The sequence below is a fragment of the Hemitrygon akajei genome, chromosome 22 (genome assembly GCF_048418815.1).
Source record: "Hemitrygon akajei chromosome 22, sHemAka1.3, whole genome shotgun sequence".
In the NCBI taxonomy this organism is placed as follows: domain Eukaryota; kingdom Metazoa; phylum Chordata; class Chondrichthyes; order Myliobatiformes; family Dasyatidae; genus Hemitrygon; species Hemitrygon akajei.
This window is the reverse complement of record NC_133145.1, coordinates 42370716-42394689: the sequence shown is the minus strand read 5'-3', so window position 1 is coordinate 42394689 and position 23974 is coordinate 42370716. Positions and strand designations below refer to the sequence as shown.

The following is a 23974-nucleotide window of genomic DNA, read 5'->3' as shown; positions in this document are numbered from 1 at the left end:
CCATCTCTATAGATGTACTAATCTCAATTGCCTTCTATAATGTTAATCTGTCTTTTGTTGGCAAATGTTTATGAATTGCCTCACTACGCGATACAAGTCCATCACGTAACATGTCATTCAGTGACTGCAGAAAATCACAATCTTCATTCAGCTGCTTCAGCACCATCACAGACTGTGAAACAGACTCACCACCTTCTTGATCTCTTTTATGAAATCTAAACCTCTGCAAAATAGCTGGTGGTCTTTTAAGACTTTAACTATGTATTTTATAAGGCTTATCGCCAGGCTTAGCAGGTTGCACTAGACTGTGTGATAAACGTTTTTGCACCCATCACAGTCAGAAAAGTTGGAACATGACTATCATCTGAAATTTGATTTGCCAGTGCAAAATATTCAAATCTTTCCATATGAACTCCATTGCTCTGTTGTTTCGTCATATGGCCCCAAACTTCCAAACGTTGTTGTCATTTTCAAACACAATCACTTTCCAGAAAATTAAGCCTTTCTCTTTCCCTCTTTCAGTTGTTTTATTTAACCATCCCGTTCTCGTTCTCTCGTCTCGGATTCTTCGTTCACCACACTTCCTGTGGCTGATTATTTGCTTATCCACATGACACAGGAGTACACCGACAGCATTGCACACAGACATTTTTTTTTGCCAAAGGGAATAAAACAGTAAATATCAAATGAGAACTTGTCACCTCGTCGTTGGTTGCTGTTTGTGGTACTGGGAAGCCAGGTGGCTGTGAATGACATACACGAGGGACAGAGACGCAAGGAAGGAAGCTTGACAGCAAACTGTACGGTCAAAATATAAAAATACATAATAGTATCATTCTCCTTAGCAGCATTGAAATGATCTGTTCCGACTTCACTGAGAGTCATTCAGAAGTTCACCTTGAGGTAACATATAGAAACAATATTTAAAGTTCAAAATATCTGAGGACTTTCAGTTCTTGAGATTAACAAACCGTATAAAAAGTATTTTGTTAAAGGAATTCAGAGCTATAATATTTAGTTGCATTTCCCCTTTTGTGTTAAAACTATCTTTAATTTTAACCACACTGGCAAAATACAGGCAATCCTTCCTACCAAATGCTTCGAGTTATTGCTGCGTCATTCATTTGCATTTCTTGCACCTGGCTTTACCCTGAAAGTGCTGTTGAAATTCATTTCTGAACTACGTCAGAAATTATCTCTTGATAGATTTATTATGGCAGTTTTCACAACACTGTAATTATTGGCTGGTGAGGAAAGTTGCCCTATTTGTGTATTTTCCCGATCAGATCTTTATACAGTAAAACTCACGCAAAATATTCTTTTCTTTGCAAATCCTCATGTTTTAGGACCTGACACACCAGGGTCTGTTACCCATGCTCCTTTAGAATTCTCTGGGGCCTCATTACCTGCACATCCATTAAAGACTATAAGATATAAGAGAAGTTTTAGGCCATTCAGCCCATTTAGTTTGGCCCACCATTCTATCATGGCTGATATATTATCCCTTTCAACTCCATTTCCCTGCCTTCCCCAGTATCTTTTGATGCCCTCACTGATTAAGACCCTATCAACCTCTTTTTTTAAATATACTCAATGCTTGGCCTCCACAGCCATCCATGGCAGTGAATTCCACAGGTTCACTACCCTCTGTCTAAATATATTCAACATATCCCTGTTCTAAATTGACGTCACTCTATTCTGAGGCTGTGCCCTCTGGACCTAGATGCCCACTATGGGAAATATCCTCTCCATATCCACTCTATCTAGGCCTTTTAATATTTGATAGATTTTATTGAGGTTTGTCCTCATTCTTCTAAACTCCAATGAGTATAGGCCCAGAGCCATTAAGTGCTCTTTGTTAACTGTTTCATTCCCAGAAGCATACTCATGAACCTCCTCCAATATCAGCATATCCTTCCTTAAATAGGGGGCCCAAAACTGCTCACAACACTCCAAATGTGGTTTGACCAATGCCTTATAAAGCCCCAGCATCACCTCTTTGCTTTTATATTCTAGTTCTCTCAAAATGAATGCTAACTTCGCATTTGCCTTCCTTACCACTGGCTCATTCTGCAAGCTAACCTTTGAAGAATCCTACACTAGGTCTCCCAAATCCTTTTGCACCTTCTGATTTTTGAATTTTCTCTCCATATAGAAAATAGCTTTCGCCATTATTCTTCCTACTAAAGTGCATGGTCATACACTTCCCTACCCTATGTTCCATCTGCAACTTCATTGCCCAATCTCCCAACCCGACTAAGTCGTTCTGTAGACTCTTTGCTTCCTCAATACTATCTGTCCATAAGACATAGGAGCAGAATTGGGCCATCTGGCCCATTGAGTCTGCCCATTCAATCATGGCAGATCCTTTTTTAAAATCTCTTCCTCAACCCCAGTTCCCGGCCTTCTCCCCGTAACCATTGATGCTATGTCCAATCAAAACCTATCACTCTCTGCCTTCAATACACCCCATGAGCTGGCCTCCACAGCTGCATGTGGCAACAAATTCCACAAATTCACCACCCTTTGGCTAAAGAAATTTCTCTGCATCTGTTTTGAAATGGCGCCCCTTGATCCTGAGGCTGTGCCCTCTTGTCCTAGACTCTCCCACCATGGGAAGCATCCTTTCCACATCTACTCTGTCTAGACCTTTCAACATTCGAAAGGTTTCAATGAGATCCCATCACATCCTTATGAATTCTAGTGAGTACAGACCCAGAGCCATCGAACGTTCCTTGTAAGATAACCCTTTCATTCCTGGAATCATCCTTGTGGACCCTCTCCAATGCCAGCACATCTTTTCTAAGATGAGGGGCCCAAAACTATTCACAGTACTCAAGGTGAGCTCTCACCAATGCCTTATAAAGCCTCAGCATCACATCCTTGCTCTTGTATTCCCTCCACCTATCTTCATATCATCTGAAAACTTGACCACAAAGCCATTAATTCTTTCAACAGATCATTGACATACAACAGGAAAAGAAGTGGTCCTGATGCTGATCCCAGCCAGCCTGAAAAGTTCGGAGGCCTGTATATATCTCCCATTAGGGTCTCTTTTACCCTTAGTTTCTTTGCTCTAACCACAGGAACTCTACATCTTCCAATCCTGTGTCACCTCTGTTGAAGGATTTGATTTCATTTTTTACCAACAGAGCCACCTCACCTCCTCTGCCTACCTGCCTGTCTTTTTGATACCATGTGTAACCTTGGATGTTGAGCTCCCAACTTTGATCTTCTTTCAGCCATGACTCAATGATGCCCACAAAATCATACCTGCCAATCCTAACTCTGCTACAAGATCATCTACCTTATTCCATATACTAAGTGCATTCAGATATAATGCTTTTAGTCGGAATTCATCACTCTTTTTGATTTTGCCTCCATGTTACACTTCACTTCATCCCACTGACTGAAATTTTGCCCTATCATTTGCCTCTCCTTCCTCACAGTCTCACTATATACTGTGTATACGTACTTGTATACCAACTGCCCCGTCTTTAACCCTATCACTCCGGTTACCATTCCCCTGCCAGGTTAGTTTAAACTCTCTCCAACAGCTCTAGCAAACCTGTCCACGAGGATATTGGTTCCCCGCCCCACCCCAAAGTTCAGGTGTAACCGGTCCCTTTTGTACAAATTAAACCTTGCCTGGAAGAGATCCCAATGATCCAGAAATCTGAAATGCTGCCTCCTGCACCAATCCCTCAACCAGTCATTCATTTGCCTAATCATCCTAGTCTTACCCTGTCAGGCACATGGTGCAGGCAGTAAATACTACACTGGAGGTCCTTCTTTTCAGCTTTCTGCTTAACTCCCTGTATTCTCTCTTCAGGACCATCTCCCAGTTCCTACCAATGTCGTTGGTACCAATATGTACCATGACTTCAGATTGCTCATCCTCCCCCAAAAAAATGCTCCCCCTTTTAAACTACTAGGTTCACTGAAAAGCTTATTCTACCGCAGTGTAGCAAGAGAAGGTAAGCGAATTAAAACAATTAAAGGTGAGTGTTCAACGAAAAAGAGGAACATCCTCTGAGTTCCTCCAGCATTTTGTATATGTTACAGAGGAACAATCAGTTGTCTGGAAAATCCATTCACTCATGCTGGGTTATTGGAGATTTAATGTATATTGCAACCTGAAAAGTATATTAAGCAGCTGTACTGTATATCAACTTTGACAAGTAGGATATCTTCATTTAAATGAAGTCACCTCATCCTGCCAATATGTTATATCTAAATCCTCAAACTACTCTCCTTTCATCAAACATTGGGTGAGCAGCAAATTTCTCCAATTAAACCATAGGAAGATCAAGACGATTACCACCAGTCTTTGCTGTGAGCTGTATTCCTATACCACTGACTATCTTTCCATCCGCAGCTCTCTGAAATGGAACCAGATTATCTGCAACCCTGATGTTGTCCATGAGACCATTTGAATTGGAAATCTCTGTGTCATCAGTAATATCGCCTACTTCCTTCTCCACAAACTTGTTCTATGCCTCCCCTGCTTCAACTCCTTTGCAGCTGAAATCCTCACCCCAGAATGGGAATGTGAAGTGGAATTCAAATGGGACCCGAAGTAGATTGGGAAACCACTTCGCCGAGCACCTATGCTCAGCCCATCAGAACAAATGGGATCTCCCAGTGGCCACCCATTTTAATTCCACTTTCCATTCCCATTCTGGCAGGTCCATCCATGATCTCCTCCACTGTTATGATGGGGCCGCACTTGGGTTGGAGGAACAACACCTTGTATTCCATTTGGGTAGCCTCCAACCTGATGGCATGAACTCAGATTTCTCAAACTTCCAGTAATGCCTTCCCCCTTTTCCCTCTGTCTGTATCCTTGGAGAATTAGACGAGCCAATGAGTTCACTTGCACAAATTGCATCATCAACCACAAATATACCTCCTTAAATGTGTAAGACTGTTATTGTAGTATTGTCAATTAAAGTTCAAGGTACAAAGTAAACTTTTTATCAGAGTACATTTATGTCACCACATATAACCCCGAGAGCATACTCTGCGCGCATACTCAGCAAATATGTAGAATAGTATCTATAAACAAGGATCAATGAATAATGAAATAGAGCATAGAAAACAACAAACTGTGCCAGTGCAAATATAAATAATTAGTAATAAATAACAAGAGGATGAAATACATAACAAAATAAAGCAGGGGTGTCAAACTCATTTTAGGTCACGGGCCGGATTGAGCAAAATGCAGCTTCATGCGGGCCGGATCAGTCGGACGCGTGTGAACGCAGCTTTCGTTGCCTCCGTTTTTTCAGCCTGCTCTCATGCGTCTCAGTCTCTGCTATAACTACAAAGTGTTTCACTTTACAAATTCCGTTTCTTATGAAGAAGACTGCCGAATAAACACTAAAAACCCTGAAAACCTGGTACCTGAATAAACTCAGCATTAGCCATATCATACGCCATAGGTGCTTCGATTACTGGGGCCAGCTTTAATAGTAATTAGATATTACCTCGCGGGCCAAAGATAATTCCACCGCGGGCCGGATTTGGCCCGCGGGCCTTGAGTTTGACATATATGAAATAAAGAGTCCTTAAAATGAGATCATTTGTTGTGGGAACATCTCAATAGATGAGTGTAGTTGTGCTCTTTGTTCAAAAGTCTGATTGTTGAGGGGTGGTAACTGTTCTTGGACCTAGTGGTGTGAGCCCTGGGCACTTGTACCTGCTACCTGCTGGCAACAGTGAGCGAAGACTATGACCTGGGTGGTGAGGGTCTTTAATGATGGACGCTGCTTTCCAATGACAGTGTTTCATGTAGATGTGCTCAGTGGTTGGGAGGGCGTTACCGGATGTACTGGGCTGAATCCACTACCTTTTGTAGGATTTTCCACTCAAAGGCATTGGTATTCCCATAATGCAACCAGTCAATACACTTCCCACCTCACATCTATAGAAGCTTGTCAAAGTTTTTGATGTCATGCCGTATCTCTGCATGAAGTAGAAGTGTTATTGTGCTTTCTTTGCCATTACATTTATACGATGGGTCCAGGACAGGTAAGTAACACCCAGGAATTTAACATTACAGACCCTCTTCACTTCTGATCCTCCAATGAGGATTTTCTCTTAGAGCTCTGGATTCCCTCTCCTGAAGTCTCCTTGGTCTTGTTGACATTGAGTGAGAGGTTTTTGCTAAGACACCACTCAGCCAAATTTTCAATCTCCCACCAGTATGCTGATTCATCACCTTTGATAAGCCCCACAACAGTGGTGTCATCAGCAAACTTGAAGACGGTACTGGAGCTGTACTTAGCCACACAGTCATAGGTGTAAAGCAAGTAGAGCAGGGGGCGAAGCACACAGCCCTGTGGTGCACCTGTGCTGATGGAGATTGTGGAGGAGATGTTTTTGCCAATCTGAACTCACTGGGGTCTGCAAGTGAGGAAATCCAGGATCCAATTGCGCAAGGGGGTATTGAGGCCCCGGACTTGGAGATTATTGGTTAGTTTTAAGGGGATTATGTAATTAAGTGCTGAGCTGTATTTGATAAAGAGGATCCGGATGTATGCATCTTTGCTGTCCAGCTGTTCCAAGGTTCCAAAGAATCAAATCTAATCTTAATTTATATCGACCTCAGTCAAATACTTCAACTGTATAAGCAAACAATTGGTGTCGGTTTATGAACTGCCTTTTCAAAAACTTTTTGCAAAACGCTGTGATTCTAAGATTTTCAAGAAATGCTGCAAAGCTACAAATGACTGAGAGTTAACCAGACCTGGTAATTTATGTATAACTACATGCCCAAAGAAAAGGTTTTTTCATGTAGGGAATGCTGAGTTTTGAATACAATGGATTAGACCCTTCCATCAATGCACAAAGTGGAATTAAGTTGAGAATAGCCATAGTTGAAAGGGAGTAGAAAAGATTTTGGAAAAAAATATTGTCTAGCAGAAGTGACAAGTGAGTCCATGCAGATGGTTGGAAGAGTGTGGGGCTGGCCTCTTGATTGGGGTATGCTGAACTGCAGAAAGTTGCAACACAGATGGGAAGAATGTTGGAAGTTTTCAGTAATGGTAGAAAGTTGACAACTACAGTTCTGGAAATTATTGGCATCCATATTCCCTCCTTAAATGAACTTCAAGTCAGCAGGATCTTTCCTGATTAGTTGCACTGTTACAAGAATGATGACAGGACTATTTCTGAAATAAGGATTGAAAACGTTCGGGATGGATATGAGAAGAATAAAACTGATTTTTATAATACTGCCTGGTGGAAGCACATGTAAGTATTCAATTTGGAGTAACCCTTTCGAGAAATCCAAAGCTTTAGAGAATATTCAGAAAGATGGCCACCCTTAAGCAAACCTGAAAATCCCAAGAAGAATTTTCAGATTTGCTTAAGTACAGCCATCTTTCTGAATATTCTTTAAACCTTTCCTAGCACAGAGTGGATGCAGAGCAAGGATGGAAAATATGAGTTTGTTAAAGTAGCAGAACAATTCTTTTGCAGCAGTGCATACACATATTATAAAAGTTGCACCATTACTTCATCAAAATGTATTCAGCTGTGTCAGTAACACGACTGATGCTTGCTAGTATGACTGTCATCGGCCACCACATGGGGTAAGTGATGTTGGATGAGCAGTTGATATGGATGACAACAGTTTGCTACAACAAGTGTATGGGACATTGGAAAAAAGTTGAATTTCCCCATGGGGATGAATAAAGTATCTATCTATCTATCTATCTATCAGTTGTCAGTGTGTTCCAGTGCACCCATGTCAGGTTAACTCCCGCTGGCATTCTGCTCTGATGTAGCCAGTGTTCTGGTGGATTCGCTCAGTTGCTCAGTGCACTTCCATGAAGTGGGAGCTCATCTGTGAATGCTGCTGAAAGTGCCGGGCCTCATTGAGACACTGTTCCTAGAAATAAGTCATGTACCTTATACGTAACAGAAAAATGCTTTGGGTTCTTTGAAGGCAAATAGGGCTAAAAGAATCAAATTTCTTAAATCTGCCAACTTTTGTTAGTGAGGTTGAAGCAATACCCTTTCTTCCAATCTTTATAGTGGGCTGAAAAACTGGGAAGTAGCAAGAAATGCATGAGAATATTCTAACCCATTTTAGTGAAATATTCCTCAAGTAATTATAGGTCAACAGTAAGTGTTTGCTTTGATCTTAGAACATAGAAATCATTACAGGTCCTTTGGTCCACAATGTTGTACTGACCATGTAACCTACTCTAGAAACTGCCTAGAGTTACCCTACTGCATAGCCCTCTATTTTTCTAAGCTCCATGTACCTTTCTAAGAGTCTCTTAAAAGACCCTATTGTACCCACAGTGAATTTTTTCAGTAACATTTATTTGTTAAAAATATACGTACGTTTTGTAGTCACACAGAAAGTTGGCAGTTTTAGATCGTAGTATTGCTTTGTTTCAAAGGGTTTTATTTTTCTTCAACAGTGCTGCCATTGGGATTGGCTTCTATGGAAACAGTGAAACCAATGATGGTGTCTACCAGCTGACCACCTCCATCTACAATGCAAACCACACACTTGCTGGAATAGATGGCTTGGTAAGGTGACTAGCTTTTACACCTTCTGGAATATTTTTAATTGTATTTCTTGGGACATCTATGAGGGGTGATTGATATGTTTGTGCCCTTAGGTGGAAGGAGTCAATTTTAGAAAACCTAGCACATTTATATTTCAACATAGTCCCCTCCTACATTTACACACTTAGTCCAGCGGTCGTGGAGCACACAGATGGGTGATTGATAAGTTCATGGCCTAAGGTAGAAGGAGATGAGTTATACAGCTCTCGTTACATGCACATGCAGGTCATCTCTTTGAGTGATTATGCAGAAAGTTTGAAGTTAATAACTCATCTCCTTCTACCTTAGGCCACGAACTTACCAATCACCACGCATACATTTCAAAATCTTCATTGTTGATATTTGTATGATAATGTGTCCATTATCAAAATAAGGCCTCTACATATAATACACACAAAATACTAGAGGAACTCAGCAGGCCAGGCAGCATCTATGGAAATGAGTAAACAGTTGATGTTTCAAGGCAAGACCCTTGTGTATTTCTCTTTTGCCTCTCAAAAGCAGAGGTGGAGGTGTATGCCTCATGATCAACTCCTCTTGGTGCACAATTGTATCAGTGCTGTCCCAATTCTGCTCTCCAAAGCTGGAATATATCGCAATTAAGTGCCGTCCATTTTACCTGCCGCGGGAGATTTCTATTATTTTGGTAATGGTGTACTCTTCACCTCAGGATAACAGGCTCTAGATGATCTGAGCAATGTGATCAACATGCATAAAACGGCATACCCTGACACCTTCGCCATCATTTTGGGGGATTTTAACCAGGCCAGCCTAAAAATTATCATCAACAAATCACTTGTACTAGAGGAAACAACACACTGGACCACTGTTACACCACCTTCAAGAACGCCTTCCACACTCTCACTTCAGAAAGTCTGATCACCTGGCTGTACTTCAGCTCCCTGAGTATAGGCAGAGTCTGAAGACTGCAGCACCAGTAGTGGGAACCAAGAAGGTACGGACAAGAGAAGCACAAGAGTGTTTACAGGACTGCTTTAAATCAGTGGACTGGACTGTATTCAGGGATTCGTCTTTGGATCTGGATGAGTATGCCACAGTTGTAACGGACTTCATTAAAACCTAGTGTGGATGAGTGTGTGCCTGTGAAAACTTGCTGTATGTTCCCAAACCAAAAGCTGTGAATGAACCAGGAGGTTTGTCGTCTGCTTAGGGCTAGATCTGTGGCGTTTAAGTCTGATGACCCAGGTCCGTACAAGAAAACCAGCTATGACTTGTGGAGGGCTATTTCAAGAGTGAAGAAACAAATCTGAGTGAGGTTTGAGGAGACATTGGAAGCACATAAACTCTGCCAGAGTTTGCAGGACAATACTTCCAACAAAGCGAAACCTAATAACATGAATGGCAAAGATGCTTCTCTACGAGAGGAGCTCAACACCTTCTATGCTCGCTTTGAAAGGGAGAACACAACTACAGCTGTGAAGATCCCTGCTGCACCTGGTGATCCTGTGATCACTGTCTCGGAGCCCTGTTTGGCTGTTTTTTCAGGAGGATGAAACCTCATAAGGTGGCAGGCCCCGGTGGAATATTTGTAGTCTTTGGAAACTTGTGCCAACCAGCTAGCAGGCATTCAAGGACATTTTCAACCTCTTACTGCTATAGTCAGAAGTTCTCACCTGCTTCAAAAAGACCACAATTATACCAGTGCCTAAGAAGACTTGCCTTCAGTGAGCTGCCTTAATGCTTTGGCTCAGTAGCACTCACATTTACCATGATGAAATGCTTTGAGAGGTTGGTCATAACTGTAATAAACTCCTGCCTGAATAAGAACCTGACCCACTGTGATTTACCTATTGGCATAATAGGTCTACCGCAGACACAATCTCTGTGGCTCTTCACCTGTCCTCAGATCACCTGAATAATGTAAGCACGTATGTCAGGATGGTGTTTGTTGATTATAGCTCAACGCTTAACACCATTACTCTCACAGTCCTGAATGATAAGCTACAAAACCCGGGCCTCTGTACCACCATCTGCAATTGGATCTGTGACTTCCTAACTGGAAGACCACAGTCTGTGTGGATTGATAATAATATCTCCTCCTTGCTGACGATCAACACTGGTGCACCTCAGGGATGTGCACATAGCCCAGTGCCCTACTTCCTCTACACCCATGTCTGTTTGGCTAGGTATAGCTCAAATACCATTGATAAATTTGCTGATGATGCAATCATTGTATCATGGAGACGAGAGGGCGTACGGGAGCGAGATATACCAGTTGGTTGAGTGGTGCCTCAGTGACAACCTTGCACTCAATGTCAGTAAGACAAAAGAACTGATTGTGAACTTCAAGAAGGGTAAGACGAGGGAACACGCACCAATCCTCATAGAGGGATCAGAAGTGGAGAGAGTGAGCAATTTCAAGTTCCTGGGTGTCAAGATCTCCGACGATCTAACCTGGTCCCAACATATCGATGTAGCTAGAAAGAAGGCAAGAAAACGGCCATATTTCATTAGGAGTTTGAAGAGATCTGCTTTATTAACAAAAACACTCAGAACTTCTATAGATGTACGGAGGAGAGCATTCTGACAGGCTGCATCACTGTCTGGAATGGGGGTGACTACTACACAGGACCTAAAGAAGCTACAAAAAGTTGTAAAATTAGTCAGCTCCATCTTGGGTACTAGTCTCCGTAGTTTTCAAGACATCTTTAAGGAGTGGTGCCTCAGAAAGGTGTGGTCCAATATTAAAGACGCCCATCACCCAGGACATGCCCTCTTCTCATTGTTACCTTCAGGAAGGAGGTACAGAAGCCTGAAGCCACAGACTCAGCAATTCAGGATCAGCTTCTTCCCCTCTGTTATATGATTCCTAAATGGACATTGAACCCAGGAATACTATCTCACTTTATTTTTAATACATGATTTCTGTTTTTGCACTATTTTTAATCTATTCAATATACATTTACTGTAATCGATTTACTTATTTACTTATTTTTCATTCTATATTGTCATGTATAACATTGTACTACTGCTGCAAAGTCAACAAATTTCATAACACATGCCGGTAATGAAAAACCTGATTCTAAATCTGATTTCCAGCATCTGCAGATTTTCTCTTGTTTGTGATTCTTTTACATATAATATCAAGTATTTTAATGGTAACTTCCAGTAGTTTTCTTCATAAATATTAACAGTTCCAATTCCTATTTGGAGATTAGCAACACCAGAGCACTTTTACATGTGGAGGGTCCAACACTAAAATCTTATACTTTCCATTATTTGGTGCCATTTGCTCTATCCTTGGATCTCTGTGGTGTCTAGCAGTGAAGACCCACCTTTCCAAGATATCCCAACATTCAGTCACTGTGCCATTTAAGTGTGGACAAGGGACGGTTGGATGTATGTTACACAAATCTGGATCAATAACGTTTAATGGTGAGCTCTTTTTAAGCTTTCAAATGTAATGTAAAATGAACAACATTAGTAACTGGCTCCCATTTTATCTTAAAGCTGTTTTTTGAATTGATTTGTCAAATGGAAAAAGGCACCAGTTAATTTTTGAATAAACGATTCTTGTCTCTTTCTTTGCTCATCTGCCATGGAGAGGCAGAATGGGACCATTCATTCAACTTCTGTACTCGTTTCTTCTCTCTCCCTCCCCCCCACACGAATATCTCACTTCAACACAGCACAACTCTACGTTTAGTGTTCTTGTGTGCGTACAAAAATCTTAAGGGATGTAAGCTTCCCTGTCAAGGGAACCATTTATAGCTTGTCCGCAAAAGGGCAATGAGTAATCATTAGTGAACGTCCCCTCTTCTAATTTTATGAAAGAAGGACCATTGATTGACGAAGGAGCTGAAGCTGGCTTGTTCTGGAGGAATGCTCTGGGGAACCTCGGCAATAATGGCCTTACACTGAGACGATTGACCTCCAGTAACCATTAACAACATCCTTTGTGTGTAATGTGACTCCAGCTGCTCAAAACATTTCCCTTGACTCATGTTGATTCCAATTCCTCGATGTCACAGTCTGTCAAGTGGTGCATCCATGTTAAGGGAATTCCTTGTTGCTTCACCTTTGGAATTCAGTTGTTTAGTCAACTGAAGATGAGTGGGTCTGGCAAGGCCTAATTACAGCAAAATCATGCACGGCTTTCGATTGGTGCAACTTGACAGTACATTTGAGAGCACCTTCCATTATCTTGCTGATTGAGATTGGGCATTGATTACAATGTACAAAATGCTGGAGGAACTCAGCAAGTCAGGCAGAATCTATGGAAAGGAACAAACAGGCGATTTTTGGGCTGAGACCCGTCAGCAGGACTGATTTCGGAGTACACTTATTATCAAGGAATGTATAAATTGTACAACCTTGAGTTTTGTTTGCTTATAAGTAGCCACAAAGCAAGAAACCCAAAAGAACCCAATTAAAAAAAAAAGACCAATACCCAATGTGCAGAGAAAGGGGGAAAACACAAATCATGCAGACAATGGAAGTAAGCAGCAACATTCCAAAACAAAATGAGTCCTCGGATCCAAACCCTGGAGCAGCCCATCTTAGGCCCAAGCCTCGGTATCTGTCCATCCTATTAGTGGGTGAGGAGCACAGCAGCCAGGGACAGGCTTCATAGCCCCAACATCATAGAGAGAGAGAGGAGTGAACATCACGGGAGAGCGAGTGAAATCGGTTATTGCCTCCAATCCGACACCCTGTCTCTCCAGTATTTCATTTACTTTGTCCAAACAGCGTATCATACCTCACACTGGGACCCAGGCACCGCTGCAGAAAAAGGTTCCAGGCCTAGAATATACCGCCCAGCACTCACTCTGTTCCCAGATTTTGCCAACCCAAAGCCACTCTCGACTGCTCCAGTTCAGCTAGGCATCCAGAGCAATACAACCTTGCACCCGGGCCAGTTGTACGGGTATCGGTATTCCTCTGCCTCGCCCTTTCCTCTCCAGATAGCTCACTCCATCTTCATCCCTCAAGTTCTCTCGCCTCTTCATTGTTTGTGGTGATAATTTGTGATGAAGGGTCTCGGCCCGAATGTCGCCTGTTTATTTTTCTCTATTGATGCAGCTTGACCTGCTGAGCTCCTCCATCGTTTTCTGAATTTCCAACATCTGTCGAATCTCTTGTGTTCATAGTGGCTGATTTGCCAGATTGCGTTTTGCATACCTGGGCATTACGAGCTTTACTGAACGTGTGAGTTATGGAGTATAAACGTTCAGAAATACAGGCAGAACGTTATGAAAACAGGTAGTGCTGGAGGCTAATGAGCACTATCTGATTTACTTCCCTGATTTAGCTGAGATTCAAATTTGAATTTTAGTGCAGAGCACCCCATGTTAATTTTGCACTAATCTTTATTGCCCAATATCCAATCCACAGTCTTTGTAAAATGTTGATTAAATTGATAATCTCCAAGATGTATCCATTTTTGAAAAAAAGCTGCTGATAACGCTTATGTCAAGTGAATAGACAGAAAATAAAAGCTGTTATTTTAAAAAAGTTAAACTTGGTTGAATAATCAGTAACCAATATTTACCAGTATGCTTTTAAACATTTGTTTGGACAAGTGGTTAAGATAACGCAGTCTCTGCATTCACTTTAATATCCCTGCCCACAAATCCCTTCACCCTGAACTACTATGACCATAACCCTGTTGTTCTGTGACTTTTCAGCACTCTTATTTGTAGAGGAGACTAACTTGGAGGCCAACTTTCAACATCATGGCAAGCCTGCATCCTTTGAATGGGCTTGTGTTGACCAGGTTTTGTATCAACATGGACGTTTTAAAAAAAAGATGTGAAACCCGTATTAACCAAGACATTTAGCACATAGTGACAATGCCCATGAGATGACGGATCGCATGGAAGCAGTAAATTGCATTGGGTCAAATTGTGCTGGCTTTGACATGCGACGTTCACTGAAGTTTAAAACCTCTCCAGGGCATTATGACCTCCTTATTCCACAGCCTTCCTCTCTTTGCTTTTGTTGTTTCCTTGCAAAAGACACTTAGCATCGAATTTGTGCAGCGCCCTTCATTCAATCGCATTGAAACTGGATATGAGTTTGTGCAATGTGCTTAACCCAGTTACAGCTGCTTGAAGCAAAAATGTACTTCGTGCATTGCACTTCATTGAATTGCAAATCTATAATCTGGCTAAATCCCTCAGCCTGATATGTCAAACTCCCATCAGTGATTATGTGAAATGCAGTGTGTACTATAAGACCACAAGATATAGGAGTAGCTCCAGGCCATTCAGCCCATCGAGTCTGATCCACCATTCTATCGTGGCTGATTTATTACCCTTTCAAACTCCATTCTCCTGCCTTCTCCCTGTAATCTTTGTTAATCTAACTAATCAAGAACCTATCAAACTCTACTTTAAATATACTCAGTGACTTGGCCTCCACAGCCGCCTACGGCAGTGAATTCCACAGAATCACTACCCTCTGCCTGAAGAAATTCCTCCCCATCTCTGTTCCAAATGGAAATTGCTCTATTCTGAGGCTGTGCCCTCTGATCCTAAATTCACCCATTATAAGAAACATCCTCTCCACGTCCTCTTTATCTAGGCCTTTTGATATTTGGGAGGTTTCAGTGGGATTCCTCCACCCACCCCCCCATTCTTCTAAACTCCAGCAAGTACAGGCCCACAGCCATCAAACACTCCTCATACATTCAGCCTTTCATCCCAGAATTATTCTCATGAACTTCAACCCTCCCCAATGCCAGCACACCTTTTCTTAGATAAGGGCCCCAACGCTGCTCATAATACTCCAAGTGTAGTAAGACCAATGCCTTATAAAGCCTCAGCATTACGTCCTTGCTCTTACATTCTCCAAATGAATGCTGACATTGTGTTTGCCTTCTTTACCACTGGCTCAACTTGCAAGTAAACCTCTAGGGAATCCTGAATGAGGACTCCCAATTACTTCGCACCTCTGATTTTTGAATTTTCTCCTCATTTAGAAAATAGTCTACACCTTTATTCCTTTTACCAATGTGCATGATCATACACTTCCCTACGCTCTATTCCATCTGCCACTTCTTTGACATTCTCCCAATATGTTGTAGTCCTTCTGCAGATTCCCTCTTTCCTCAACACTAAATCTTTATATCATCGACAGACTTGGGTGCAAAGTTCTCAATTCTGTCATTCAAATCATTGACATATAAGAAGCGGTCCCAATACAGACTCCTGTGGAAAATCACAAGTCACTGACTGCCAGCCTGAAAAGGCCCCCTTTATTCCTACTCTTTGATTCCTGCCAGTCAGCCAATCTTCTATTCGTGATCATTTCTCTCCTGTAATACCAATGCCAAGGGCTTTAATTTTAAGTAGCCTCATGTGCAGTATCTTATCAAAGGCCTTGTGAAAATCTGAGTAAACAACATCCACCGATTCTCCTTTGTCTATCCTGCCTGCTATTTCCTCAAAGAATTCCAACAGATTTGTCAGGAAATCATGCCGGCTTTGGCCAATTTTATCACGTGCCTCCAGGTACCCTGAAACCTGATCCTTAATAATGGAATCCAGCATCTTCCCAACCAGTGAGGTCAGTCTAATTGGCCTATAATTTCCTTTCTTCTGCTTCCCTCCCTTCTGAAAGAATGAAGGGACATTTGCAATTTTCAGTTTCACGGAATCTAGTGATTCATGAAAGGTCATTACTAATGCCTCCGCAATCTCTTTAGCTACCTCTTTCAGAACCCTGGGTGTAGTCCATTTGGTCCAAGTGATTAATTTATCTATCTTCAGACCTTACAGTTTCCCAAGCATCATCTCCTAAGTAATAGCAAATGCACTCATGCCTGCCCCCATCTCAAATTTCTGGCATACCATTAGTGTCTTTAACAATGAATATGGACACAAAATACTTGTGTTTGTCTGACATTTCTTTGCTCCCAATCCTGTCTCTCCAGCATAATTTTCCAGCGGTCCGATATCCACTCTTGCCTCTCTTTTACTCTTTAGTATTTATCTGAAAAAACTTCTGTTATCCTATTTTATATTATTGGCATGCTTTTCTTCATATTTCATTTTTCCTCTCCTTGAGGCTTTTTAGTTGCCTTCTGTTGGTTTTTAAAAGATTCCCAGTCCTCTAACTACCCATTAATTATATTATATGCCATCTTTTACATCCTTTGTCAGCCACAGTTAGATTATCCTCCCTTTAGAAACCTTCTTCTTTGGGATGTATTTATTTTGCGTCTTCCCAATTGCCCCAGAAACTCCAGCCATTGATGTTCTGCTGTGATCCCTTCTGGTGCCCCCTTCTAATCAACTTTGGCAAGCTCCTCTCATGTCTTTAGAATTCCCTTTACTCCATTGTAATACTGATACATCTGACTTTCTCTTCCCCCTCGCAAACTGCAGTGTGAATTCTATCACATTATGATCACGGTCTCCGAAGAGATCCTTCACCTTTAGCTCCTTAATCAAATCTAGTTCAATGCACAATATCCAATCCAGAATTGTCTTTCCCATAGTGGGCTCAACTACAAGCTACTTTAAAAAGCCATCTCATAGGTATTCTACAGATTTAATCTCTTGGGATCCAGCACTAATGTGATTTTTCCCAGTCTACCTGCATATTGAAATCCCCCATGAGTATCGTAACATTTCCCTTTTTACACGTATTTTCCATCCTCAGTTGTAATTTGTAGCCCACAACTTGGCTACTGTTTGAAGTTCTGTATGTAACTCCTATCAGGGTCTTTTTAACTTTGCAGTTTCTTAACTCTAACCACAAGGATTCTACATCTTCCAATCCTATGTTAGCTCTTTTTAAGGATTTGATTTATTTTTTTCTTAACCTGCAGAACCTCCCTACAGTTACCAACTACAGTACTTGGTATATTAGATATACCATAATTTATTTTATGATTCTTTGTTGGTCTTCAGTGTTATAGTTGACTCATAAAAGCCACTTTAAATATTGTTCATTTTGTAAAAGGGGTTTGATGTGCAAATCCATTGATGGTTGGGTTACATTGGGTACATTATAGAATTAAAGCTATACCAAGGGAGTTTTTAAATGGCACACAGATCCAGAGATCTGGGCTTACTTCTGACCTCTTGCATTGTGTGAATGGACTTCTCCCTGTGAGTGTGTGGATTTCTTCCAGACGCTCTGCTTTTCTTCCACACTCTGAAGAGGTGTGAGATGGTAGGCTTTTAAATCAGATAAATGTACCTCATTTGCTGATTTATTCTAGGCAGTTTTCATACTTTAAAACAATTTTCTTAAGTTAATTTATCAATTAAACTCCCATCTTAAAATAAACATTACCAGAGAAGACATTTTGTGAAAATGCTTAATTTCCATTGAAAATAATTTTTATAATAACGTGCTGAACCCTTCTCTGGATTGCTACTTGTTATTGGAATTGGGATATAAAATCTTAAGTGGAAATGAATTGTGCTGCAAAAAAAAAGGCAAGGACCTGGGAAATGGCTAAGGCTTGTTGAAGCTTCATAGGCTTGCTGCTTGGGTAGATAGCGCCAGAGCAACTTCCTTTGTTTCTTTTTCTCATTTATCAGTGTCTCAGAAAGCTCCCCTTTCCTCAGAGAATATTGTCAGGAAGTCTGAATAAATCATTTCCTTCCAGGGAAGGCAGGAGGAGATCTATTACACAGACTGGCCTCCTCATGCAAGCATTGTCAAGTCTATATGCTTGAAGCATCCAACAGATATACTTTAATTCTGTTAATGTTATGCATGATAGTCACTTTATATACAAATGTTGTATATTTAAAGCTCGACACAATCTGTGACTTGGTGACAACATGTCAGTTGTCATGTCTATGAGCCAAGATGTGAATTGTTACTTACCGATATAATAAATTATATATGTCTTGAAAACTGCTCCCAATTAGTCCCTAATGTAGTTTTATGAATGGTGGAATTAGTCTTTTCTTTCTCCCTATAAATCCCCAAGCCTTTCTCTTTATTCCATGGTTCACTGCCCTCTCTTATCCAATTCCATCTTCTTTAGCCCTTTGTCACGTCCACCTATTACATCCTAGCTTCTCACATCATTCCATTTCCCTCCTGTCTCATTTTCCTTTTAATCTGGCTTCTGCATCCTTCCTTTCCAGTGAAGGGTCTTGGCCTGATGTATCCACCGGCTGTTCTCTTCCAAAGACACTGCTTGATTTGCTGAGTTGCTCCAGCATTTTGTGTCGATTTAATTGTAATAGCTTTGAGCTTTAAATGTTTTCCAACGACTGCAACAGTATTAAAATAATCAGAAACTATTATTGTTCCAAATACATACCTACATCCCTTTTATAAAAAAAATGAAGTTCCCAGAAGATTAGCAGCAGAGTTGGAATCGCACTCTGTAGTGAACCTTTCAATAAATGAATCCAGATCAATGACCTAGAATTCCATCATAACAATTCTGGAGAAAAAAGAGCAGCTGAAAATAGGAATGGATAAAATTGCCATTTTCATGATTCTCAGTGAAATATTGACCTTTAACGTTCTCATGGGGGGGGGAGGGGTTTCACCAGCACTTGAACTATGCTTCTAATGTAGAGCTCCCTAAATGATATTAAGAGTGCACTATCCAGTTTTAATCTTCATGATAATTTTGCATCCTCACTTTTATGAAAAATTACTTTGAATTTTTTTTAAACTTAGAGAATGATCAGCTTTTGCTAACTCCATTTACTGGTCTCCTACCAGATTCCCCTGGCTCTAGCCTTGGAAGGTTGCCAGAGACAGAGTGTATACTTGTTCTTCACCAGAATGCTCAGGTGCAGATTCCACTGAGTTCCTCGTAGTACTGTTCCTCCTCTCTCCTATTATTGTGGCATTCATTTTTGAAGCATCAGTCTTCTTCAGCAGCCACATCTGTTGCTCATATTGTGTATCTGTCCCGAGTTGTCACAGTCTGGAATATTCTCCTTCAACCACACTTGCTCTCTATTATAGACCAAGAGGTACTGCAGATGCTGGAAATCTAGACCAACACCCACAATGTGCTTGAGGAGCTGAGCAGGCCAGGCAGCATCAATGGATGGGAATAAACAGTCGATGCTTTGGGCTGAAACCCTTGACTGTTTATTCTCATCCATAGATGCTGCCTGACCTGCTGAGTTCCTCCAGCACATTCTGTATACTGACCCTCCATTATCTCTTTTGGCTTGTTTGAGAAAATCCACCTAAACTTTTGGTCACCCTTCCTAATACCTGTTTCAGGCTAGCATTCTAACAGTTTCTGCACCATTGATCTGAATTATGTAGTTTATTTCAGAAATTTCATTCAGGTTTGTTTGATAGTCATTTTAATTTCTGATACAAAGTGTAAGTAAATGCATCTTGACTGCAGATGCCAACCTTCTCTGTCAATTTAATGGTTGATTTAGTCTGTTTGTTAAGGCAGGTCTGTGCTGCACCCAAACGCATTGTGACCTGAGATGAAACTGGTGTTGATTAATCATTTTCACATGAACCAAGGAGCAGAGAAAAGCTTGTCTTGCATACTGTTTATACAGATCAAATTATTACACAGTGCATTGAGCTAGAATAAGGTAAGACAATAACAACGCAGAATAAAGTGTAAAAGCTACTGAGAGAGTGCAGTGTTGATAAGCAATGAAGCATAAGGTAGACTGTGAGGCCGAGAGTCTGTTTTGTTGTACAAGAAGTACATTCAAAATTCTGATAACAGTTTAAAGAAGCTGCCCTTGAGCCTGCCGGAATGTACACTCAGGCTTTTGTACCTTTTTGCCTGATGGAAGAGGGGAGGAGAGAGGATGTACAGGGTGAGAGGGGCTCAGATTGTGCCGGCTGTGAAAAGTATAGGCAGAGTCCGTAGAGGGAAGGCTGGTTCCTGTGACGTGCTGAAATGTGTCCATGACTCTGCAGTTTCTTGTGGTCACATGCGGAGCAGTTGTCATGCATTCAGACAGAATGCTTTCTGTGGTGCATCAATAAAAATAAAAGAGTTGACGGGACATTTAAAATTAAAGCATTCCAAGCCTTCGAAGGAAATAAAGGCATTGGTGGTTTTCTTGGCCATGACGTCATTGTGATTGGACCAGGGCAGGCTATTGGCGATATTCATATCTAGGAACCGTTCCAATTGTTATTGGTATTAAAAGTCCACCTCCATGACTTTTGAGATGAATGGCTTTAACCCAACAGCTATCCTCTCCTTCATGTTGAAGGGTTATTCATTGAAACATATTAAGTTGAAAATGCAATGCAGGGATTTGTTAAGTCTGCTGGGGAGCAACAGAAATTGTTTTTGTTTTGACTCCTTATAACTGCAGTTTATTTTCTCTTAAGGTGTCTAAGACGATGAAGAACATGGAAGTTGATATGAAACAACATATAGCAAGACTTGATGAGATCTTCACACAAAAAATGGAGTTTATTTATTCACTGAAAATGTTGCAGCATTTGGCAGATGTAATTATCTCACAGCTCTCTGGCCTCCCAACATGGAATGATGTCAATTTGAATGTGGCAGAAACAGCCAATGAAATTGGCTACATTGAATATTACAGGTAGGAATTAACAAGAAATCTCATTAAAATAATTTTATATGGATTATTTATTTCAGATTAAGTGACAGTATCAGGTGCTTGATCTTTCAAATGAAAATTCACGACTAGTGCTTTGGGTAATTGCTCTCACTCCCTGGAAACGGGGATTTTTTTTTGTAGTTTAAGAGGTATCTGCACCTTTGACACTTTCTATTTAAGCTGGCCGTCAATTTCGCAAGAGAGCAACTTTGTAATATTTAAATAAGCTGCACTGGTGCTTGGCATCTATTCAAGAGATCCTAATGCATTTTTTGTTTCGTCATACTGATCCCCCCCCCTTATGTGAGTCAATTAAATATAGAAATGAAATACAGTTGAAATGAACATCGTATGGATAACTAATTAGTGCTATAAAAGAAATCTGCAAGGGATAGAATGGAAGTCTCATTTATGCCAAACTGTGCTGTGATTTACAATGGTTTCAATGTAGCACGACGGTGGATGTATGGAATAATCATTTTTGGGTGCACAGATCTTATTAATTTGTTTATGACCTAAGAAGCCATCTGACCAATTTGCAGATTCCAGTCCTAAATCTGGATTTAAATCCGCTGAGAAACAGGAAGTACTGGTTTTGCAATAGTGTGGAGAAGTAAGCCTACAGTAACATCTCTTGAGTTGCTGTCAATCTCTCCCAAAGCTCAAAAGATTACAACACAGGGAAAGATCTTTTAAGCTAACTTCCAAGTGTTGACAACCCATAAATACTCATAGAACATTACAGCCCATCAAGTCCATGCCAAACCATTAATCTGCTGAGACAAATCGATCCGCACCCGGTCCATTGCCTTTCATACTCCTCCCATCTGTGTTTCTATCCAAATTTCTGTTAAATATTGAAATCAAACCCACGTCCACCACTTAAGCTGTCAGCCAGTTCCACACTCTTCACCACCCTCTGAGTGAAGAAGTTCCCCTTAACCCATGACCTCTCGTTCTAGTCTCGCCCTTCAGTGGAAAAAGAGGCTTACACTGACCCTAACTATACCCCTCACAATTTTGTATTCCTCCTTTCAAATCTCCCCTTATTCCTCTATGCTCTAGGGGAATAAAGTCCTGACCTATTCAGTCTATCCCTATAACTGGGGGGGGGGGGGGAGGAAGGGGGTCCTCAAGTCCCGGCAATTTTCTCTGCACTCTTTTAATCCTATTGATGGCTTTCCTGTAGGTAGGTGAACAGAACTGCACGCAATACTTCAAATTAGGCCTCACGTGCAAATAGTTACAATCGCATTTGTCCATTCCATTCCTTCATCTACCTATTGTACACTGTCAAATGAAGGCAAGTTGAAGTGGGGTGACACAGTGTATGGATAATAGCTTGCTGAGATGGTTCAGAGTTTATGCGGTGTTTGCATAAACCATTTTGCAGTAGATTTGTTGTCAAGGAAATGAAATGTGGTTGGAATTAAAGATCCTGTAAATCTGAAATAATAACAGAAAATGCTTGAAATGCTCGACAAGTCAAGCAACAGATTTAATGATCAGGTCAAACTGGGGAAAGGACTTCGACCTGAAGCATAACTCTCGCCATTTTCTGATTCAAATTGACCTGTTGAGTGTTTCTACCATTCTCTGCTTTAATTGTATGTGAAATGTAGTTATCGGGGTACTTATTCAACAAAATAAACTTTGGTGCCGAATATGTTTGGGTGCAAATTGAATGAACAGGATTCCATTCTGAAGCCAAATGAGCAGCATGTGCAGTCACGTATTGCTGGCTCAACAGTTCAAATGTTTTGTCTTTTAGGTGACCCTTAACTTAATTCTAATCTCAATAGAATTAGTGAAATGGAAGTAATGCACTGGGTTCAGGCTGGGCAGAGGAGTGAGGGAAAGTTAGGTTGCCAGTGGAGATAGAATGTAAATGAAAATGTGTAAGTGTAATTCAGCTGCTCCTTCTCTCATTAGGTTTGTGTATTTTTTCTATTTTCCTGAACAATAACATGAATAAGTGATGTCAGTGGTGAGAGTCTCATTCTGCTTCAAGCTTTGGTCTGGTTTTCTATGGCTGCTTTTCAGCTGTATCCAGTCTCAGTAATTAGCCAGTATCCCAAGGAGTGGAAAAATCCACAGGACTAGAGGCTGACAGGGATGAGTCAGATGGATGAGCTAGATAGTGGTGTATGCAATAACAAAAAGAATTGGAGAAAATAATAGAGCAAAGGGAGCAGATTTCTAAGTATCAGAGCATCTTGTAGCAGATTTGATTCGGACTGTCCAATAAAGGACTTGAATAACATGGATTATAGTTCCTGATTGGAACTTTGTGTTCTTGGAATTTTGGTTGCAATTTGTCATTTAGAAAGGATTTTTTCTTTGGTATTTCAACTGTCTTACATTAATGGGTTTCTGTAGATTAAATTTTAATATTTAGTTCCCTACTTGTCACAACCTTGCTAAAGTGCTTTTATAGAAGGCCACAGCTGAGAAGAGCCATAATTTAATTTTATTCTGCTTTAAGCAGCACCATAGTTTGAAAGCATATTAACAAGCAGCTGCTAAGGCAAATTAGAATAATAGATTTTCAACCACTGCAGAATAAATTTCATGGTTTCATTCAGAGTTCTTCCTTTTCCCTTTGTAATTTCATTAAAAGCACAATGTGCTTTCGAGCTGAACCTTGAACCCGATTTATTGGTATGGTTCTGTTGGCTTTAAAGCAAAATAATCCTGGTGCTTCTTGGTCAATAGCTGAGATATCATCTTACATTTGGCAACTTGTTCAATATACCTCACATGTAGATTCTAATTTACAGTATTGGAATGACTATGAAACAGGTACTGTGACTTTGGGGTTCTCATTGATTTTCTGAGTGTACAACAGAAAAATTTTCACTAAAAAGATG

The 23974-nt window shown here is 40.8% G+C and overlaps 1 protein-coding gene across 2 annotated transcripts in view; it reads left to right on the top strand.

The window, feature by feature from the left end:
• The window catches only part of ttyh2 (tweety family member 2), a 115978-nt gene that overhangs the window by 43717 nt on the left and 48287 nt on the right, over window positions 1-23974 (top strand). For both annotated transcript variants that reach the window (XM_073026107.1, XM_073026108.1), the window contains exons 3-4: window positions 8439-8550; window positions 20866-21086. In XM_073026107.1, the coding sequence (XP_072882208.1) occupies window positions 8439-8550; window positions 20866-21086 (333 nt within the window). The remainder of the gene's footprint in view (window positions 1-8438; window positions 8551-20865; window positions 21087-23974) is intronic.